The sequence below is a fragment of the Raphanus sativus genome, chromosome 2, assembly GCF_000801105.2.
Source record: "Raphanus sativus cultivar WK10039 chromosome 2, ASM80110v3, whole genome shotgun sequence".
Classification (NCBI taxonomy): Eukaryota; Viridiplantae; Streptophyta; class Magnoliopsida; order Brassicales; family Brassicaceae; genus Raphanus; species Raphanus sativus.
This window is the reverse complement of record NC_079512.1, coordinates 19,779,994-19,802,749: the sequence shown is the minus strand read 5'-3', so window position 1 is coordinate 19,802,749 and position 22,756 is coordinate 19,779,994. Positions and strand designations below refer to the sequence as shown.

General features: G+C 38.1%; 4 protein-coding genes across 5 annotated transcripts; 1 reads left to right on the top strand and 3 right to left on the bottom strand.

Moving 5' to 3' along the window:
- Positions 1-2,675: 2,675 nt before the first annotated feature.
- Positions 2,676-3,686, bottom strand: LOC108841173 (uncharacterized). Its single transcript, XM_057002517.1, has one exon. The coding sequence runs from the start codon at positions 3,684-3,686 to the stop codon at positions 3,042-3,044; it is 645 nt and encodes a 214-aa protein (XP_056858497.1). The 3' UTR covers positions 2,676-3,041.
- Positions 3,687-3,719: 33 nt separating this feature from the next.
- On the bottom strand, positions 3,720-10,402 carry LOC108842248 (indole-3-acetaldehyde oxidase). Its single transcript, XM_018615106.2, has 10 exons — positions 10,042-10,402; positions 6,983-8,548; positions 6,651-6,910; positions 6,358-6,567; positions 6,052-6,270; positions 4,942-5,913; positions 4,603-4,698; positions 4,435-4,533; positions 4,152-4,341; positions 3,720-4,068 (listed from the first exon to the last, which is right to left on the bottom strand). The coding sequence occupies exons 1-10, from the start codon at positions 10,184-10,186 to the stop codon at positions 3,836-3,838; spliced, it is 3,990 nt and encodes a 1,329-aa protein (XP_018470608.2). The 5' UTR covers positions 10,187-10,402; the 3' UTR covers positions 3,720-3,835.
- Positions 10,403-17,896: 7,494 nt separating this feature from the next.
- On the top strand, positions 17,897-21,988 carry LOC108843225 (uncharacterized). Of its 2 annotated transcripts, none has more exons than XM_018616360.2 (9): positions 17,897-18,073; positions 18,450-18,682; positions 18,792-18,996; positions 19,083-19,173; positions 19,247-19,389; positions 20,005-20,248; positions 20,335-20,439; positions 20,531-20,713; positions 21,126-21,988. In XM_018616360.2, the coding sequence occupies exons 2-9, from the start codon at positions 18,454-18,456 to the stop codon at positions 21,816-21,818; spliced, it is 1,893 nt and encodes a 630-aa protein (XP_018471862.1). In that variant the 5' UTR covers positions 17,897-18,073; positions 18,450-18,453; the 3' UTR covers positions 21,819-21,988. The 2 variants fall into 2 exon arrangements, with proteins under 2 accessions (XP_018471862.1, XP_018471863.1); XM_018616361.2 differs by having other exon boundaries at positions 18,435-18,682.
- Positions 21,880-22,581, bottom strand: LOC108842241 (protein CHLORORESPIRATORY REDUCTION 42, chloroplastic). The gene is made up of 2 exons (XM_018615097.2): positions 22,284-22,581; positions 21,880-22,111 (listed from the first exon to the last, which is right to left on the bottom strand). Exons 1-2 carry the CDS (start codon positions 22,529-22,531, stop codon positions 22,009-22,011), a joined length of 351 nt encoding a protein of 116 aa, XP_018470599.2. The 5' UTR covers positions 22,532-22,581; the 3' UTR covers positions 21,880-22,008.
- Positions 22,582-22,756: the final 175 nt, after the last annotated feature.

Here is a 22,756-nt window from a genome sequence, read left to right as displayed (position 1 = left end):
CAACAAAGACACATTGAAGGCTTCTGGGATCAAACTTGTGTTGAGTTTGACCACGGAGACAAGGATAACAGGCTGTTCCAAACACACGCATATAAGAGTACTCTGGTTTCTTTTTCAGTAAGACTTCAAACGGACTCTTCTCTGCAAGAGCTTTACTCGGTAGTCGGTTGCTGATATAGGTGGAGGTGTAGAACGCTTCAACCCAATATTTGAGTGGAACTTGACTGTCAAACAGCATAGACAAGCCAAGTTCAACCAAATGTCTGTGTTTCCTCTCTGCAGTTGCATTTTGTTGCGGTGTATGTGGACAGGAGATACGGTGATGAATCCCATTGTCTGAGAGGTGTTGCTTGAGAGCATGACTCATGAACTCACCACCACCGTCGCTTTGAAATGCTTTTATCTTGGTTGTAAACTGGTTTTCGACTAGCTTTTGAAAGGCTTTGAATACAGCAAAGAAGTCGGATTTTGCTTGAAGAGGATAAAACCAAGTAAAGCGCGAGTAGTCGTCCACAAAGATAACATAATATTTGAAACCGAGATTCGATACAACAGGTGCAGGGCCCCAAAGATCACAATGTATTCGATCTAAGGGGTGAGAAACACGAGAGTCTGAAGAAAAAAATTGAAGTCTAGATGATTTTCCTATCTGACAAGGCTCACAAATAGGGTTGATGCTGCTCTTATTCACTGAAATCTCCTTGTTGCCTCTGAGTTGTTGAAGAATCTGATAGTTGGAGTGTCCCAATCGACGATGCCAAACGTCTGCATCAGCACTGCACTGTCTACTTGAGTACAAAGCTTCCACTTCCTGATTCTTCAACACATATAAACCCTTGTGTCGTGGTCCCTTTGACACTACTCTCTGAGTTTCCAAGTCAATCACACACACTTTAGACGCATCAAAATATACACCACACGGATAATCATCACACAGTTTGGAGACAGACAGTAAAGATTTTTGAATCTCAGGGCAAACCAGCACATCATTCAGAGAGACATTACCTGATGGATTAGAGAGAGTGACAGAGCCCACATGAGTGATAGGGAGATACGTTCCATCAGCTACCATAACCGTGTCTGTTCCGTTGTATGTTTCAGCTGCGTGAAGGTTTGCTGGTGATGCCGTGATGTGAGATGAGGCGCCTGAGTCAGGAAACCAGTCTTTACCGTTGGGGTCAGCCACTTGCAGAGACGCGAAAGCTTGAGGGTTGACAGCACCATTGTAGTTATTGTCAAATCGGTTATAACATTTCACTGCAGTGTGACCCACACGACCGCATATTTGACATGTTGGGCGGTTGCTGTTGCCTCCTGGTTGAGTCTGATGCTGAGCAAAGCCACGTCCTCTGCTAGAGTATCCTCCTCTCCCTCTCTGATGGCTCGAGCGACCACCACGGCCTCTGTAGTTAGGGTTGTACTGAGGCGCGTTGGGGGTATAGCCAGCTTGCTGCGCCTGAAAGGCTTGATGAGTGGACAGAGCAGCAGCTTCATCATACGACTTCAGTTTGGTATCTTAGGCTTGAACCTCAGAGTAGACGTCGTTGAACGTTGGGGGAGGGAACTTGGAGAGAGAGTTTTGTATCACCGTTGTTACGGGATCATATTCACGGCTGAGACCATTGAGGAAGCCGAATATCTTCATGGATTCGTCTACTGGCTTCCCAATGGAGCTGAGTGCGTCACAAATCGCTTTGAACTCTCTTCCATACTCAGCCAAGAAGCGACCTTTCTTGGAGATAAGCTGAAGGTTTCTTCGCAGTGAGAACTCTCTTGAGAGAGAGCTTTTGTTAAAGTTCTCCGCAAGAGATAGCCAGATCTCCCTTGACGTGGAGAGATTGTGGACTGAGCCAAGGACTTCTTCCGACAGGGTTCCGAACAGCCATGACCTGACAAGTTGGTCAGAGCAGAACCAGGACTCGTACACAGGGTTTGGCTCCGTCGTGACAACGCCGCCATTCTCGATCTGACGTGTCGTTTCTGGTGGGACGACTCCACCATTGACAAACCCGATGAGCTTCTGACTGTAGAGGAGAGACTCGACCTGTGTCTTCCATAGCAAGTAGTTGCTATCGTTAAGCTTCAACGTGACTGAGCTAACGACATGGACTTTACTGGGAAACGGATACGGTGGATCTGCCATTGATTCGCCTGTTAGAGCTTACAATGGCTCTGATACCATAAAAGAACTTGACAAAGACTGAATTTTACTTTTATTTTCTTATGACTCTTTCGGATGCTTTACAATGAAACCTTACAAGCGAATATATACAACTCTATGAGAACCCTCTAGATCATTGGCTGAGCCTTATCTTTTCGCCAGCCTGTCTATGAGTCGACATTGATCAGTCTGGATAAGGTATCAAATCGGTTCCTCGTCGCTAGCTCCTCCTCTCCGTACACAGAGCAACGGCTCTGTTTTGTCTTTACTCTGTTTTGAATCAGAGGAAGACTTGAGCTTGCTTCTTCACCACTTCAATGGACCGTTACGTTGAGGCCCATGTTGCTCTCACTAATAACAACAACTTCAGCAAATATAACTCGTCAACATTATACAAACCATCCAATTTTATTCACAAAGACCCAATTAATTAATATATTTGATTTATAATTTTAACTTTATGTATTAATATTATAATTATATATATTTATATGTTTGGATATGTTCAAATATTTAGGCCAGATTTCATCGGATTTGGGAGCCTAATTTTCTAGTCAGTTTGGATACGGATAATTATCAAATATTTATTTTAGTTTCTGCATAAGCAATCTTATACATGGTGAGCTTTTTTTTTTTTTTTTTTTTTTTTGAATTATACAGAGGTATCCTGGCCCCACCGAAGTGGTCCAGACTAGTCACGTGTTGCCACATGTCGGTCCTCTGTCCCTGGCGATGCCGAAATGTTAATTCCCCAGTGGCCGGGATTCGAACCCAGGTGGCGGAACTCACAGCTGTGAACCCTTTACCAACTGAGCTAGAAGCCCCGGTTTATACATGGTGAGCTTATACATGGTGAGACACCATTTTAAGGGTTACTCATTCATCTGAGTTCCACACAAGGTGGGGATGAACGTACTGCATTTCTACCATACAATAAGATCAGCAGAACCAAGGAAATCGAAACAACCAAATTGCAAAGTAACTGTCTTTTGTTCTTAGCTTCCTTTACCATATTTCCAGTCGCCTCTCTGTACTTGTCGAACCATTTGGCTCCAACTTTGTCTTTCTCCTCCTCATCCTTGGAACTCAAAGGTCCTCTAGCCTCACCAACCGAACCATGGCCTTGTTTTTTCTCATGTTGATCATGAGGTTTCATGATCACTGGTGGATTAGTTTGAGGGACTCGTGTCTTCTTGACTTTGGGGAGTCGGATGTGGAGTTTGTTAAACTTGAACGTAGCTGAAACCGAGTCGACATCAATGTTCAAAGGAACGGGAATTTCTTGGTGGAGACGAATCCATTTGTTTTCATCACCAGTTGGGCGTTCTCCTGTTAGTTTTAGCTTCCTCGTTGAGCTTACCGCCAACTCAAGTTGTTCTTTCTTGAATCCTAACCGCATAACACAATGCTTAAGACCTTGCGTCTCTACCAAACTATTTATCTCTCTTCTTTGTGCAATAAACTTTATTATTGTGCTCATGTATATGAGAATAGTAGTCTTGTACGTACACATGTAACGTTGCATGCATGATGATGAATCCAAACACCAAAACCACAATTGTGATGCTACATGCAGCTTATTACGTAAACCGGTTTAACACGCAATCCCAAACATTATTCTTGTGCAATCAAAACAAGTTGGAAGCATTTGTAACAAAAACAAACACAGAGCTATCAAATGTTCTTCTTCTGGTGGATGTTCCATTCCAAGTACTTCTCGACCACATCGAGTCCACAAAACTCCTTCACAACAGGCATGGTTGCTGGAACAGGCAAGTCAAAGCTCAGATCAACCCCTTGTTGGTTGATACTACTCCAGCTCAGAATCTGTTTCTTTGCTTCTTTAACAGCTGCTCGGACCGCACAGTGAACAGAAGCCGCTAAAAGCAACGGCGGTTCACCGGAAGCTGTATCAAAACCCAAAACGAAATACTTTTTAGTAATGATCCTTCGGTTTCAGTAAGAACGTGACGAGAAACCAGTATGTCACCTTTGGATGAAAGAACACGGTTCTTGTGGTGTCCACTGTTGAGAATCTCAACATTAAACTGTCTTGGGATTGTGTCGACCGTTGGGATCTTGTAAGTCCATGTGCTGTCAGTTACTATGAGACCGTCTGTGTTCATTAAGTACTCTTCAAGCATGAAGAACCCAAGTCCTTGAACAAATGCTCCTTCAATCTACAAATTTAACCATGAAACAACAAATCAAGACCAAGAACCAGAACAGAACACATACACACATAAGAGTAAATAGTCTCCAAAGTTTTTTACCTGTCCTAAATCCACAGCAGGATTGAGACTTTTCCCACAATCATAGATAATATCAGTCCGCAGAATCGTTGTTTCACCAGTCAATATATTTACTTCAACCTATTGAAAGAAGTGAGATTGTTTCACAAAAATGTAAGCAAGGCTATTCTTCAATGTTTGGAGCTTTACCTCGCTTGCTGCAACTCCATAGTTAAGGTAGTAGCCAGTGGAGATATCCGGAGTGTATACGTTACTAACTGACATGTTAACCGATTGTTGATAAGCCTACACCAGACAATTCAAGAATATAAGACCACTCATAATAACATGGACCGGGTCTAGACATAGCCTGTGAAACATTAGTCTTGACCGCCAAAATTTTTTGAAGATTTTTTACATAAGGATAAACTCCTAAATTACTGAATATTTTTCTTTATTAAATCTTTAAATAAATATTTATACCTCCTAGATCCTGGTCTGATAATAACCAAAGAACACTAAAAGCATGAGTGTTTCAAAAGAATGTACCTGACTGATGAGGCTCTCCCAAGTCACAGGTCCTCCTGTTTTCTCCACCAGAGCAGTATGAACAGGTAAAAGCCTTTCCACTAAGCCATCACAGCAAATCCTCGCCGCTTCACTGCTAGCCTCAGAGGTTGTGCTACCACCAGTTACCGAGCCTTGTACCAAACTCAACGTGTCTGCTTGGATGACACGGATCTTGTCCAGAAGCTCATCGCTTGTAGTACCGCACTGGATCTGTCCAAGTGAATATGCAACCATCTGTTTCACCTTTGTCCATAACCCTTGTCCTATCTCAATCCCTGGAACCTCAACCACTATCGACCCATCACTCAACACACTTACTCTCCCTGGTGTAAACCTCATAGACACTACATAAACCGCAGGCACACGCCAGATCCCTCTCTTTCTCCATTTGTTTAACGCATTGAACTCCTCAACACCCTTTATCCTCTGGTTAAACCCTGAGGACTCAGCTAGTTTATCCCAAAGCAGCGGTAAAGTATACTCAGTGGGTTCACCCGCTTTGTTACTATGAAACAGCCTTAAGCTCTCATATGTATGGAGATTAACCTTCCTGATCTTATCCACATCAATGGAAAGATATGAAGCTACTTTCTCAATGATGGCTTCAGCTATATAAGATCCTTGCACATCCCCAGGAGCTCTAACTGAAGTTCTGCTCACAGTGTTTGTTTTGCATACTTTCACATCAAAAGAGAGAGCACCCCAATCATACTTCATCATTGCTCCTTGGATCCCAGATGGCATAAGAGGGCTTACATCTTCGCTTAGCCCTGCATCAAGTAGAATCTCTAAGTCCAAAGCAGTGATCTTACCGTTGGATTTGAATCCAACACTATATGTAATCTTCATTGGATGCCTTCCTCCAGTAGTTATCATATCTGTTTTCCTGTTCACATATGTCCTCACTGGACGTTGCATTATGGATGCTGCAAGTGCACAAGCTGCAGCAACCTAAAATACACATCAGATGTTAAATTAGATGGGTCCAACTATCTTATATGTTTTACTTAGATCCCTTCTAACTTCCGATGTGGGAGACTTTGTCTCTAAGATCAGTACACTAGAGGGTACTCAAAAATAGGAACTTACCGGCATAGATTTCATGACTTTCCCACCAAAGCCACCTCCAACACGTCGAGTGATGACACGGACATTATGCTCAGGAACTCCAAGACATCCAGCTATGGTTCTATGTACATACTCAGGGGCTTGTGCCGAGCTATAAACCAACATACAGTTGTCTTCATCAGGCACTGCCAGAGCCGTTTGTGTCTCCATATAAAAGAAGTACTGTGACCCGAAACTTATCTACGTATAAACATTTAACATGAGGATTTAGACAAAAGTAGTGCTTGCAGAGACATATGTGTACCTATGAAAGGAACCAAAACCAACCTTTGATCCAAGAATCTTATGTTCAGCTTCAGACATCCCCTTGGTGATATCACCAATCGGTTTACCACGCAGCAATGGAGGGATCTCGAAAAGGCTACACTTCTTTACAGCTTCTTCTACAGACAGTGTTGGCTCTCCTAACCCCTCGGTGTCATAATCAATCACAACAAGCTTTGTTGCAATATCTGCAATCTTTTGACTCTCTGCAACCTGCACATTAAACAAACTTGAATCTAAGTCTATACTCTACATACAGTGCATGCTAGTAACATGTAACTCTACACCAGACTCACCAAAAAGGCGATAATCTGACCCGCACAGTTAGTAATGTCTTCTGCAAACAAAAGATCAGATGCAAAGAAGCCTTTGTTACCAACGTTTTGGCCACCTTTAGGTATATCTCTATAAGTTATTATGCCAAGAACTCCCTCTGGAACTCTGTTCTCCTTGAACCCTATGCTCTTGATCCTTGCCAGAGGCATTGTGCTGTAGATAAGTGCACCGTATAGACAGTTTTCAGGTGAAGGAATGTCGTCTACATACACAGCCTCACCTGTAAAAGCAGATAATCAACGTTAGCTTGTTTCACAAGGCAAATGATTAAAGAGTATATATAAGAACTCACCAGATGCTTGAAGCTTAGCTCCTGTCTTTTCAATGCCTTTACCGACCGGACTATATTCTTGATTCTCAACTATCTGTTGTGCAGATGACAAGATAGCTTCAGGTTTTAAGGACTCTTTGCATCCTCCGTTGAGCAAACTGTTTGTAGTTAAAGACCCAAAGAACTCAAAGAGGAAAGTAACAGCCAGGCTTGATCTATAATTAGGGTTTGAAGTACCCTTATCAGGTACTATCTCCTCTTTAAGTAAGCTAATAGCTTCCATCAATACTTCATCAGAGATAACTTTGCCCGCAAGGAAGTCTTCAACTTTCCTAGCCCTATGTGCATGTTTGGTCCCATAAGCACCAAAAGCTAACAAGCAATCATTCACAACAGCACCGTCACCTCCTTCACTCAAAGACACTTCAGCTGAGAAAGCTGCGTTCAGAAACGCCAATGCGTTTCCTAGAGGACGTGGTGCTGCTCTGTATGTTTCAAAGAGCAAAGAAGAACCATTCTTCGCAGGGCGCCGCGATGGGATGGTAAGGCTTAAGAGAACAGATTTGGCTTCAAGAGGAGGATGTTGAAGAAACTCCTCAAGTGTGTATTGTTCTTGAGCACCTGAGCCGGTACTCATGATCTTCACGGTGGCTCGAGCAGCCACGAGTATGGTTGTGACATCCGAGGGGAAGTGTTTTCTCTGCGCCATGATGATGTTTCCACCTAACGTTCCCGTGTTCCTCACGAATCTGCTTGCAATCTTCTCCATGTGAGTAGCGATTTTCGCCAAGATGAGAACACTCTCTTTCTCTCTTAGAACCTCAATAGCTTTGGAGATAGTTATAGCAGCTCCTAGCTCAACTCCTTTCTCGTCTCTTCTTACAACAGTGAGCTCAGGGATATGTCTAATATCGACAAACCTGTCGTACTTCTTCTCTTTCTCTTCTTTGTAATAACCGGTGCTCGTGTTACCAGCAACTAACTTAAAAGACACTCCATTATCAAGCCCTAATAAGCTCTGAAGCTCCGAGATACTAACAGGGCTTGACCATCTGTACTCTCTTGGATCATCAAGACTCTCGAGTTCGTTCTTCAAGAACTCTGGAAACGTACACACCAGAGAGGAAGACGTATGGTCATAACAAGGCAACCCTTTCTTGCAAAAGGTATTGAACCCTAGATCTTCGATATCCACGTCAGCCGAGAAGCTCTTACAAGCGTCCACGAGCGGTCTGTAACCAGTGCACCGGCATAGGTTCCCCGAGACAGCCTTCTCTGCTTCAGCAGCCGTGAGGTTTGAGACGCCGGTGCGAGGAGGATGGGTCTTATCAGCGTTCAAGAGAGCGGAGAACATGGATACGCTCATGCCTGGTGTGCAGAAACCGCATTGCGTGGCGTGAAAACCGGCGATGCGCTCGTGGACCGCGTGGAACCCGACTCTGCTGTTTCCTAGGCCTTCTGAGGTTGTGATGGAACAGCCATCGATGCTGCAGAGGAGTGTGAGACATGAGCTGACTGTGAAGTCGTCGACCTTTTCGAGAAGTGGATCGTACTTTGAAAGGAGGACAACGCAAGCGCCACAACCACCTAATTACAGAGAGTGTATACATTACTTAGGTCTCGGATTGTTGTTTTGCGTTACAAGTTAGGTAGTCTTTTCTAATTAAAAAACATAACCTTTTAAAGAGAGCGTAATTCAAAACACACATCATCGTAAACGTTATATCTTCAATTAAATATTCATTTGTTATGGGATTTGATATATGTAGAGCATGGCCACACAAGTTTTAAGCTTAATCTTACACTATAAACGAATAGAAGGTAATATATTCCAATGATTTTGTATACATGCATATAAATTCGCATAAACTAGTTTGCTAACGGAATGTTTAATCAAATCCTATATGTAAAGCAAAACCTCCTTGTTTAGCAGACAGAAAAATTGACGTTTGCAGTTTCCACTTTGCAAAAATAGTTATACGTTTTTTTCTTTTAAATATAGACCTAAAAATGAATTACATGTGTGGATTTACAAGTCGTTCATCTGTCTGATTTTGGCGTACTTTTTGGGGGCAATTAATCTTAGATCAGAGTCTTAAAAACATCTCCATCCCATTGATATTTTCATTTCTATAACAACATTTAAAGATGAAATTGCTCCAACTCATCTCTATTTTTTCCTCTATAATAGAGATCTCTATTTTTTCCTCTATTTATAGAGGAAGAAAGCATTCCTCTATTTTTTATTCTATAAAATAGATATTGTTATTTTAGAAAAATACATTGGAACATATCTTAACTCTATTATAGAGTTTTTATATTTTGAAGGTGAAAATAACAAAATACATTGGAAATGTTCTTAATCAAAGTTTTAAACCGGAGACACTCGTCCTCTGAAATCTGAATATCTTTTTAACACAAAAAGACAAAAGTAAATCATAGTCCTAATCTAATCATGACTTTAGGAAAATAATCACTCAAATCGAACGTAGAATCCGAGACAAAAGCACATAAAACATCATCATTGATGGAATCTTTCAATTGAAAAAAAGTAAGGATGTGAGAGTCTATGGCTCTATGCTATTTTAGACCTACACATACATATATTTTTTTGTTAAAGGGTTTGCTTTCTACATATATTAAATTATCTTTAGTTAATATTTTAAATAATAAATTTAGAACATAACACTGATGAGAATTCCATTGAATTATGACAGAATAACAAACGGAACACGGCTCCGGTTCCTCTTTCAAAAAAAAAAAAACACGGCTCCGGTTGCTTCAAGATCTGAGTTTTCTTAGAGAGATGGGTGAGAAAACTATTCTGTTGGTGATGTTTTTAGTTTGGAGAGAAAACTATTCTCACATGTATTAAATTATGCTCGTATATATAACACTGATGACATATAGAGTCCGAGACAAGGGCACAAAAACATTCATTAAGAGCTAAAGCTTCCTACATAGACTGCAGACTGAATCAGATTTCCTAGGGATTTGTTGGTTCTTTTTCTTGTTGGGGAGTTCGTTGTTATTACAAAACAATAGTTGAAAGGAAATGAAGGAAGAGAGATAACTCTTACCTTCGCCACAGCCGAGCTTGACGCTCTTGAAAGGAGTCTTGTTACGCAAGAAATCTATGAGTGTGGTCGATGGATCAATGGACGAGAGGTCAATCTCAAATCTTTCTCCATTAACGGCGAAAACAAGAGAGGTCTTGCTCTTCATCGCTTCTTCTTTCTCCACTATCACCTTCTTCTCACCGATTGGATTTATATCTCTGTGTTATCCTCGGTGCAAACCAAGATCTAGTTCCACGACATCGATTCTCTTAAACCTGATTTTGCTTTTTGTTATGTGCGACTGACACAGTCTATTTGATGTTCCTCTGTGGTCTGTACAAGAAGAACGCACAATAAGATTCGTCGCATATGTTTTATATTTATTTAGTATAATATATATATGTTCTGATGTAAGATATTTTTACATGGCGTATGGCTAACATAGTGCGATTAGGTAGAATAGTGACGAAAGATAATGATAGCAACGACATTAAATCACATGTAAAATGTTTCACCATCATTTGTGTACTATATATATTTTAATTCCAATAACCTTTAGACTAGTCAAAGTTTTACTCTTCATTTCTCGGAAAAAGAAAAACTTTTACTATTCTTTTCTCCAAAAAGAAAAGCATCATAGTAAGTTAGTAACAACTAACAACTTTAGTATGTAAAACTATTAAGATGTGCCTGTTGAACGAAAACCGTAAGTATGGATCAGTTAAACTTGAATACATAAAGAATAATTGTTCTGCATGGCTTCCTGTCGTCGTCTACTAGGGTTTGAGGATAACTTGATCGATGTGTTGACTCACTTGCTCTGCAGTTCTCTATCGTCTATTGGGCTGCGTGCTTTGGGAGTTAAACCTCCTTCTATGTTCATGCCCTTGTATTCGAAGCTCCGGCAAATTGATTCTTTTGTGGTCTCTGCTGCATTCTTTCTGTTGCGTGACTGTGTTGGAGCCTGTTATACCACCTATGCTTGATGTAACTTGAACTTCCATGCAAGCAGCATCGATACAGTTGAACTTTTATCTTCCAGTCGAGATAGCTAGGATTTGGTGGTCGACGTCCTCCTCAAGTAGAGTTCTGGGGCATAAGCAAGACGCTCCTATTGATGTATGTTGGGAGCCACTTCGGAGAGTTCTCGACTGAAATTTCCATAACTATTCTCTTGGTTCATCTGATTTGTTTATGTACAGCAAAAAGCGTTTTGAATATGGTTATTATATTGTTGTTTTACTTGATTTTATTGGCTATTAATTTCAAGTTCTTTTTGTTAGAAGCTTTGAATTAATCTTTATGTATCCTAGTAGTTTTTTTAATTTTTTACTGTCACTATGATCAAATCAGTTGTTAAACAGATTGTGGTTTCAATTAACTTTGTAATCAAAGTTTTATTTTCATTAATCTTCAATCTTCATAGCTGTTCTTTTGTCTTCAACCTTCATAAACTTTAAATACGACTACTTCCCACGACATTATACCAAGAAGGCAAGAACCGAAAACTTTAACTGCATGAGATATTCAAAGACTATATTCTGTTGGAACGAACGTCCGATACACATACAATCTGATGACAATCAGTTTTTAATAGAACTATTAAATAGTCAAATTTTCAACTTTGTTGAAAAATATATGGTGCATTTAATTATGTGAAAAGGTCAGGCTCACGGCTATTGATTCACTAGAAAATACGTGTTTGGTTGTTTCTTTTTTTTTTTACCTTCTAATTAAAAATTATACTTGTGGCATACGTGAACGTTGAATATTAATAAACCATTTTTTCAACTTTGTCGAAAATCTTGGTTAATGTCTATTGATACAATTACTGATGCTCGAAAGTCTTTGTAGAATTGTCTAAATTATCTGGAAAATAATCATGCTTAGTGAAAACTTTGCGGATACGAGTTTTTACTAAATTGCTACGAAAACAATATTGCCTCTGTTTAGTTTAATTGTCGTTGTAGATTAAAATTTTCGTTTTAACATAAATACCGTTTTATAATTTCAATGCAAAAATTAGTAATAAAATTCTTCCGTTTATTTTTATTGTTTGAAATATAGTTATGTGTATATGTAATTGTGTTTTTCTTTTGGAAATATACAAAATCATATATTTTATTAATATGTGTGTATAAACCTAGAACGACAATTGAAATTAAACGGGCCGGTCTTGAGTTTTGAAAGACTAGAAACCAAAAAATGGACTGCTTTTAAAAAAAAACTTGAACATATATATATAAAAAACAATGTCAAACAAAAACATAAATATTCAAAGTAAAGATGGAAATACATTATTCTTCAAAAATAATTATTTTTACAGTCTATCAACGAACTCATTTATCAAACTTGTGTAATCCAACTTTTTAGTCATCTTCCTTTCAATCGATATGATCGTCAAACCATTTAATCTCTTTTGTGACATACTTGATCGTAGATAAGATTTTATGAGTTTTAACTTCAAAAAGCTTCTTTCTGCAGATGCAACAGAAACAAGAATTGTCATCATTATGCTATATGCAGTCTATGTGTTTGGATAACAAGTATCCACCTTCTTAAGAAAACCAATATCTCAGCAGCTTTCTGAATATTTGTTGGTAAATTCCCTATTAAGCGCTTCAACTCCATAAATGATTTATTACCATCAATATCAGAACGATTACCATGCTTGAGAAAAACTTCAAGTTTGACACAAGAAACCATCAATTCATCATCATTTGTCAACTGCAACTTCTTCGGATCAAACAAAAATCCAAAAGTTTTTTCATAACTTTGGAGCTGACCAAACCTTTTTTCAAAACAAACCAAATTCTGATCCACAATTTTGATGAAGTAGTTGATTCTGAAATTTTCTTCTGTTAGAAATATCACATCTTCACCATCTTTTCTAGGCTTTTCATCATGATATTGCTTTTTAATGAACCGCTTTGCTTTCACAAAGTATACATGATCGATTTCCATAATGATATCAATCTTTTCAGCTTCTACTTTTCTGCTTGGAAATCTGTTTCTCTGTAGTCTTTAGAAAAAGGAAATAATACCTTTCACTTGAGCAATAGCAATATCAATATCCATATCTTTTAATTGTAGGATATTGCTTACTTTGTTAACAACAAACAAAAGCTCATACCAAATAATCATTCCAATCAAAAACTCAAAGCTTCCAATCCCATAAGTTTCACTCACTGCAAGAGGCTCGGCTTCACTTCTTGTTCCTGGATTTGCATTTTTTTCATCCAAGTAAATCAAAGCCTCTCGTATTTGTAGAGCATGAAACCATATTGCTTTAACACTTTTGATGCGGCTTTTCCAACGAGTTTGTGATAATGGTTTTACCGTAACACCATTCACAATCTCTCTGAAAATGTCACAATTGTTTGTAAAAGAAACAAACAAACATAGATGCGCTGAATAATTCAAAAAAATGATATTGCTATCAATGATGAGGAAGCGATATCAGAAAGTACAAGATTCAAACTATGACAACCAACATGGTACATTGGTTCAGATCTAGTAGTGGTGTTGTGGTTGTGCCGATTTCACCGGCGCAATATTTGACGGTTTCAAGTAATTGTTCTTCGGTTCTCAAAGACGGCGATTGGTGGTGTTACGGTGATTGGCGGTGTTAGTGAACTCTGCGGTTTGTTTTCGTGGTTCTCTTGGTCTCTGGTGACTCTTTTCGGCGGCGTAACACATCCTAATGCCATGGTGAGATGCTTGGTTGTTTCGGCGGTGATGCTTTGCTAATGCTTATTTTGTAGGTCTTTGAGCTATTCGTGTTGAAGAGTGGTGGTCGTCTCAGACCAGAATTTTCTTGTTATGTTCTCGGCTTATAGGCATTAGTCTCTCTCCGAGTTAAGATTGGCGGTGGAGGCATTGTGTATAGTCAGATTTTATGGAGTGCTTACTTTCGGTTAGTGTTCTCGATTTTCTTCTTCTTTATTACGTCTAGAGATTTCACCGAGGTGACGATTTTAACCATCAATTTGAAATCATCGATTGTTAGCTACATCGAAAACGTCAAGGAAAATCCTAGTATCCAAGTAAATGAAATGAATTTCGTTTTTCTTTGGTTAACGTCGACGGTTAAAAACGACAACTGATTTTCTGAAATTTAGAATCCGAGCTAGCGTAACTTGTTGGAGAGTCGGGTTGAACGGAAGCTAGCAAGAAATTTTTAGTTTTGGGTTATTTTGTTTTACATGTTGTTGTAATCTTAACTAATTTTTGTTTTTGTAGTTAATATCATTAATATTTTTTTTGAAAAACGAAAGAAGAGTCAGACAAAAAAATGATAGACGTTAGACGATAACTTTTGAACAAGAAGAAGAGATCTACAAAGCAAAATGTTACCGTTTGGGGAGTGTGTAAACGTGCTTTTGCCGTTTGGATTTCCTAAAAAGTGTATTTGCACGATTTTCCATAAGATTCATGTCTGCTATTAGTCTTAAACCTCCCCTTCTCCCTTTTCTTATTGGCTCCCTTCTTATATTGGCTACCTTCTTCTAATTGAAATAATATTCATTTTCTTATATTGGCTCCCTTCTTCTAATTGAAATAATATTAATGTAAACTTATATAATATGTGATGATGGACCAACATTTTTACCGATTGAGCCTATTTGACTAGTTTTGGGAGTATGCAAAGCTTGCTGGGACATGAATAAAAAGAACACCACATTAGACATATTGACCAAGTTTCAGAGATAACTAATTCAACAAAACTAAAAGTATCTCCAATGGAATACTATTTTTTTCTTTTATAATTTACACAAAAATAGAATAATTCAATTATATTATAGAATAAATTTTGCTCCAATAGTTCACTTTATAATAGAGTTACTCTATTATGTAGGAAAAAATAGATGAATTTCACTTTTTTCTCTATATTTAGAGTGACAAAGTGAAATCTCTTTATATTTCATTCTATAATAGAGTAACTATATTATAGAGTATATCATTGGAGTAAAAGTTATTCTATAATAGAATTACTCTATTTTGTGTAAATTATAGAGTAAAAAATAGTGTGAAATAACGAGTTTACGTCTTGCTCGTAGTTAAATACCACTACGCCATCACTAAGAGCATCTCCAAAAGACTCTCTATTTTAGAGTTTTCAAAACTCTAAATTTGAAGTTTCAAAATGTTCTTCTCCAAAAGAAAAACTTCAAATCTAACTTCAAAATTATTTATATTTTACACTATGGTCTCTATATTTGTTATAATTAATATAAATTCATAAAAATTTATAAATAACTAGCACATATAGTAAATATATAAATTATAAATATAAATATATAACTAAATATTAAACTACAAGAAAAAAACACTATATTTTGAAACTTGCAAAACTTCATATTTGAAGTTTAAAAATGTTTTTAAACTTCATATTTGAAGTCTAAAGATGTTTTTAAACCTTAAAACTTCTTATTTTAAGATTTTTATTTAGTTTTATGTGTAAAACTTAAATTTATGAAAACAAATATGAAATATTATGAGATATGATTTTTTTTAAAAGATTAAAATGATAAACAACAAAATATCTAAGAATCATAAAATGTAATATGTAATTGTAAGGACCAAAATGCAAATAAAAAGTGAAACTTCAAATTTGAAGTTTTGAATAGTGACACTCTATATTTGAAGTTTCACTATTAAAAACTTCAAATTTGAAGTTTTTAAGTTTTCTAATATGAAGTTATAAAGTGTCTTTTGAAAATGTTCTAACTGGTTAAGCGGACGAATACACATAATCAAATATAATTTTCCATATAATGCAGTCATAAAAGACAGATAACCTGAATGAATGGAAAAATATTATTAGCAGTTTCCCCATGTTAAGTTTACTTATATATATATAATATATAATTTCCCATATAATGCAGTCATATAATTTCCCATATACTCATTTTCTTATATTGGCTCCCTTCTTATAATGTTTCCCATGTTATACAGTTTACCTTTTTTTTGAAAATGCACAGTTTGTACCTTGTTAGCTAAAATGTATTAGATATTTAGACAACACTAATCTCTCATTTTCAATCAAATATATTTTTCAGTAAATATCATTAATTTTGTCTTGTTGTGTTCTTTAATAGAGTGAGTAGTTTCTTGGGCAATTACACTCTATATACATAGAATAAAAGTTATTTAGCTGACCAATGATCTACTGTGTCATTTTCATATATCCCATTTATAGCCCTAACAAGAACTATTCATCTTCTTCCCCAGAAAACTATCTCCTCTACAGCACAACCCTTCATCCTCTGCAGCCGTTGCTACAGCTCTCCTCAACGTTCTCGATATCTCTTTTTCCTTCTGCGTCATCAAAACCAAAGCTTTTGCTTCCATCTGCCTCAATAGCGTCTCCATCTCTTGCTTCCTCTGTTCTTGTAACACTTATCCCAATCTTTTACTCTGCAAAAAGATGAAAACTTTATCAGTGTCCATGTTTTTTTAAAACATCAAATCTTTATAGGATTATATAGATTTGGTATTTACGAACCTGTATTCTGATGAAAATATCGACCTATTGCCTCTGTTGACGATGAAACAGAGCATGTTGGTTGAAATCTTTCTGCGTCTGGAGATTTATCATTAATTCTGATTCCGCCATTGTTGTTGATCAACAAAAACTCTGTCCCACCGATTTGGTTAACATTCAAAGCGTTGTAATTAGACATTGCACGCTATGCCCGATAACGTTCGAAGCCTATCTCTGCCACGTTTGATTCTCATTATTCTGATGACATGATCGACCTATTGCCTCTGTTTCTCCATGTTGACAATGAAACAGAGCATGTTGGTTGACGATGAAACAAAGCATGAGGACTCCCACGTCAATTACTCGTTACTCGTTACTGTTCCTCCAACATGCTGTTTGCTCGGGGTTTCCTCGTTAATTCCCCACCCTCTGCCCGTTTCTGTTCATCACGGGCACCTAATTAACTTTTTCTGTGTATAGATTCGCAAATATGTTTTGATTCATGTTTATTAAGCCAAATTGGCCTAGTTTCTTTGGCTTAACTGCAATTTTTCGTATGAGTAAGTCTGCATCGGTAAGAAGAAGACGACGACTTGGGCAATATTGATCAAAAACCAAAATTAGATAATACGAAAATCTATAAAAAAATATGTTGATCAAACATTAAGTCGCGAAATAATTGGCTAAGATATACTCCATGAAGTAATGACATGTACCTTTCTTTGAATTCAGTGTGCCCACTATTCGTGCCGAACTTTAAGGCTCGTGAGAATGAATAATTTGTTTTAACTCTTTATGATGGAATATTAAATTATTAATCACGGCAAATAATGCTACTAAAAATTGTTTTATTCATTCTGAAAATTGAATTCCAGTTATGGCGTAAAAGCTTTAAATTTAAATTTTTAATAATTGACCTATAGTTGTCGATTATTAAAAGTTTAAATTTAAAGCTTTTATGCCATAACTAGAATTCAATTTTTCAGAATGAATAAAACAACTTTTAGTAGCATTATTTGCCGTGATTAATAATTTAATATTCCATCATAAACATAAATATTAATTGTAGGCAATAACTATAGCAAAAAATCTATCAATGTCCGATCTTCATTTTGGAGTAACCAATGCAAATAATTATTACAAAAAAATAGATTGCTAAAAACTTCAACATTCGTTTTTTTTTTCCTAAAAAATGTGAAAGCAGTATTAGGCTATTATCTAATTTTTTTTTATTTGTTCATTAGAAAGCTTATTCTTAATGACAAAACGAAATTAAAAATTTCTGTTGATTTTTCTTTTCACTTAAAAATGTTAAAGAAAAAAAAGGGAAGTAACGTGGGAAAAGGAGAGAAACTTTTCAACATTATTAAAACACGAAGAAGAAGCATCAGCAGCAGCATCACACTTCTCAAGATCTCACTCTCTCTCTCTCTCATACTATCGTATCCTAGAGAGGAGAGAGAGAAAGATCACTCAACAGTTCCAAGATAAATACCCCTCCCTCTCTTCAGAAGCAAAAGTATCATCTTCTTCACCTATCTCTCTCCCTGCTCCAATCCCAAGACTGTAAGTTTCTTTCTTCCATCGTAAATCTTATTCCTTTCTTCTAGTATATAGGTTTCAAATACATTCCTCTGTTTCTCTCTGTTTTTACTTGACTCTGTTTTTTTATTCCCATTTTGAGTTTCTTCTTTAGTTTCCTCAAACTTCAAGATCTAATCTTTCCTCAAAGAACAGCCCAAAGATTTGATTTTTCCAGTATACACTTTCTTAAACTGCATCAAAGTTTTCAGATTTACAAAGTGTTTTTTTTTGTGTTCTTGCTTCCTCCAGCTTTGACCACTGTCTTCTAGCAACACGTTATTGGTATTTTTGATATACAATGGAACAGTTCCTCCTGTTAACTCTCAGATCTGATTCTCTGCAGTTGTTTGTGTTGTAGAAAAATGGGGACTCTGAGTAAGGCTTTATGTCTTCTCCTGCTCTACTGCACCCTGGCTACTGCTACTGCTGCTGCCACTGGGGGTTATCTCAAGTACAAGGACCCAAAGCAGCCTTTGGGTGCAAGAATCAGGGACTTGATGAACCGCATGACTCTCCAAGAGAAGATTGGTCAGATGGTTCAGATCGAACGCACCGTCGCCACACCTCAAGTCATGAAGAACTACTTCATCGGTAAAGAAAGACTTCATCTGAGGAGTTTGCATCTTCTTTTAAAAGTGTTTTGATTTATTGTCTAATAAGTGAAATGACACTGTTTGTGTGTGTGTGTGTGTGTGTGTAGGGAGTGTGTTGAGCGGTGGAGGAAGTGTGCCTTCACCAAAGGCTAAACCTGAAACTTGGGTGAACATGGTCAATGAGATTCAGAAGGCCTCTCTTTCTACCCGTCTTGGGATCCCTATGATCTATGGGATTGATGCTGTTCACGGTCACAACAACGTCTATGGCGCCACCATTTTCCCCCACAATGTAGGCCTTGGAGTCACCAGGCAAGGCCCTAAACTGTTTTGTTTACTTGTAAGGCTTTATGAAGAGTAATCTTTATGTTTATGTGTGTTTGACTTAAATCTTGTAGGGATCCTAAGCTTCTTAAGAGGATTGGGGCAGCAACAGCTCTTGAAGTTAGAGCTACTGGAATCCCATACGCCTTTGCTCCATGCATTGCAGTAAGTATAACGAAGCTTTCAAGTAGTTTGATTAAGAGGCATGAATATATGCTTAGTGTTTCTGCTTTGACAGGTCTGTAGGGATCCGAGATGGGGAAGATGCTACGAGAGCTATAGTGAGGATTACAGAATCGTTCAGCAGATGACAGAGATTATACCCGGTTTGCAAGGTGACCTTCCTACCAAGCGAAGAGGTGTTCCCTTTGTCGGTGGCAAGTAAGCTTCTTTTACCTCTAATAAATTTCATCTGCTATATGTTTTTTATTATCCTGTCTGAATCTGCAATTTTTTAAGGCCTTAAGACGTTCTTTGATCTATTTTAATTAATTTATCTTTCGTTTTCTGACTAGATTTGGTTAGGATTTGAGTTGCTTCTGACTGTGTGTAGATCATAGTGGGGGAAAGCCTTATGGTTTCATTTAGAACTTGGTGGTGGTCCTTTTGAGTGTTAAATGCTTCTGGATAAGAGATGAAATCAATGTGGTGATTATTCATTTTTGCAAGTGCAAAGCCTGCCTGGCAAGAAATGATTGGTCAACCCATGTGCTATGTTTTCAACTCTTATCTTTAGTAGTATCTTCAAACACGTTCTTAAAGAGTCAACAGTTTTGAATTTTCTTCAACACTGTAGGACCAGTGTTGAAGCATCTTAAAAAGTCACTGTCCCCACTTAATAAGTATCCTTTACACTTAGGGAGGGAATAAAATGAGTTATGTCTCATAAAAGTATTAGTGTATTGGTTTTAGATTCATTTTAGTCAGTAGCTTAATTAATGTTATTAGTGTGTGACATGATTGATTTATTCTAAAAGCTTGCGACTGTTACTACAGATCAAAAGTGGCGGCATGTGCCAAGCATTTCGTGGGAGATGGAGGTACAGTGAGAGGGATAGATGAGAACAACACGGTGATCGACAGGAATGGTCTGTTCGGAATCCACATGCCTGGATATTACAACGCTGTGAACAAGGGTGTTGCGACGGTTATGGTGTCCTACTCAGCCTGGAACGGTTTGAGAATGCATGCTAACAAGGAACTCGTCACTGGTTTCCTCAAGAACAAGTTGAAGTTCAGAGTAAGAAGAAATATGAATGCACTGACTTGATGATATCTTCTGTACTCGTCTTTAAAAAGCTCTTCTCTAATGTTTCCTTTTGGCAGGGTTTTGTCATCTCGGATTGGCAGGGGATTGATAGGATCACAAACCCTCCACATCTTAACTATTCAGCCTCTGTTTACGCGGGAATCAGCGCTGGAATTGACATGGTTGGTTCTAGGATTTGATTCTAATGTTGTTTGGTATGCGTTGCTCCACAGTTTACTTGATTGGCTTGTGTTGTTGTCTCTGATGATGCAGATTATGGTGCCATACAACTACACAGAGTTCATAGATGAAATCAACAGTCAGATAAAGAAGAAGCTGATCCCAATGAGCAGGATTGATGATGCCGTGAAGAGAATCTTAAGGGTTAAATTCACAATGGGACTGTTTGAGGAACCATTGGCTGATCTTAGCTTTGCCAACCAGCTTGGTAGCAAGGTTTGTTGTTTTAGTTTATCATCTGTTACACATCATAGTAAACGTTAAGCCTGCGGGTTCAATTCGGGTAGTTTAGTTCGACCGAAATCTTGCCGAATTGAACCGGAAAAAAGTTTAATTCAGTTTTTATAAGTTCTACCAAAAATAACTTTAGTTTTTGGTTTCGATAATATTCCGGTTAAAAATCCGGTTAAGTTCAGTAATTTGGGTTAGTTTGATTCGAGTTTTTGGTTTTTAACAACATTTTTTGAAAAACCAAATCAACCGATTACCAAACCAAAAACCGGTTTATTATAAACCTTCCGAATTGAACCGAAGATTTTGGTTCGGTTCAAAACGCAGGCGTAGTATTCGTTGTAAAAGAAATCATCAGTATGGAACTGAACAAAACATTTCTATATTTTTTTGACAGGAACATAGGGAACTAGCTCGTGAAGCCGTGAGGAAGTCCCTGGTGCTGCTCAAGAACGGTAAGAAGAAGGGCGATAAACCTTTGCTTCCTCTGCCTAAGAAGACGGGAAAGATCCTTGTGGCGGGAGGGCACGCTGATAACTTGGGATACCAATGTGGTGGCTGGACCATCACATGGCAAGGCCTTAACGGCAACGACCTCACCGTCGGTACAACGATCCTCGCGGCTGTGAAGAACACAGTAGCTCCGACCACACAAGTCGTCTACAACGAAAACCCCGACGCAAACTTCGTGAAGTCCGGTAAATTTGACTACGCCATTGTGGTCGTGGGAGAGCCGCCGTATGCCGAGATGTTTGGGGACAGCACGAACCTGACGATAAGCGAACCTGGTCCTAGCACGATAGGGAACGTGTGCGGATCAGTGAAGTGTGTGGTGGTGGTGGTCTCTGGACGTCCTGTGGTGATGCAGCCTTACGTCTCGAAGATAGATGCTCTTGTGGCAGCTTGGCTTCCGGGGACGGAATGTCAAGGAGTGGCTGATGCTCTGTTTGGTGATTACGGTTTCACTGGAAAGTTGGCCAGGACGTGGTTCAAGTCGGTGAAGCAGCTGCCGATGAATATTGGCGATAAGTATTACGACCCGTTGTATCCGTTTGGTTACGGGTTGACCACAAAACCAAACAAGTTGTAAGACTTGTCTGGTTCCGGAGGCAAATAAGTTTTAGTTGTTGAGCAAAAGCAAAAGAAAGATATTAAAGGACGCAACGAAATAAACAGTTTTTTTTTCTTTGTAAGCGCGTCTATGATTTGAACCAGCCTGTTTTGTTATTTGTGCTTATGAATTTGAAATTTTACATGACATTATTATCTCATATAAAAGCTCACTCTTCAAGCTCTAAAGCTTTGAAATATTTACCATCTAAGAGATATGTCCCAATAGAGAGTCGAACTGCCCACAAGTCCTTTGGTTTTCTTGACACTATTCTGCAATAATAGAAATAAAACAATGGGATTAATACCATAAACTGATTTATCTTTCATCATAAAAATATATAATATAACCAAGATTTTCTATGAACTTTATGATTATTAGTCTGGCTGAGTATTGTCCTAAGATTAAGAAAATGGTTTTAGGAAGCAGAAAAAAGAAGAAGACCTGCCAACATCGCCAGGCTTGATCAAGCCAGAGTTAGCCCTAAGACAAGGCATCGAAGCGGCTGTTTTTATAACTTTGGGGGCTTCCACTATGATTATTGGTGATCCGACTTGGAGCTTTGCTTTTGGAGGAGGCTCTTTCCCTGTTTCACAGCACCTAACTGCGACTCGTGATGTGATGGATCCATTGTACCATACCCCTGATTGCATCTTGGAGAAGTTAGTTAAAGAAGCAAAGGATAAAGCCATTGAAGAAGCTAAGTGTTGGTTGTAGTATGAGTGGATAAGTAGACTTTTGGAGTCATTGCTTGTAAGCCAATGGTCTCGGTGTTGTTATGAATCTTCGGTTTTGTCTTCGGTTAACACTTCGGTTTAATAAGTTCCGATAGTCTCCATCCCGATTTATTTTGGTTTAATTGATCACACTCACCTTGTCTCATAACTTAGACAAGGTCTATTATAAAACATGGAGAA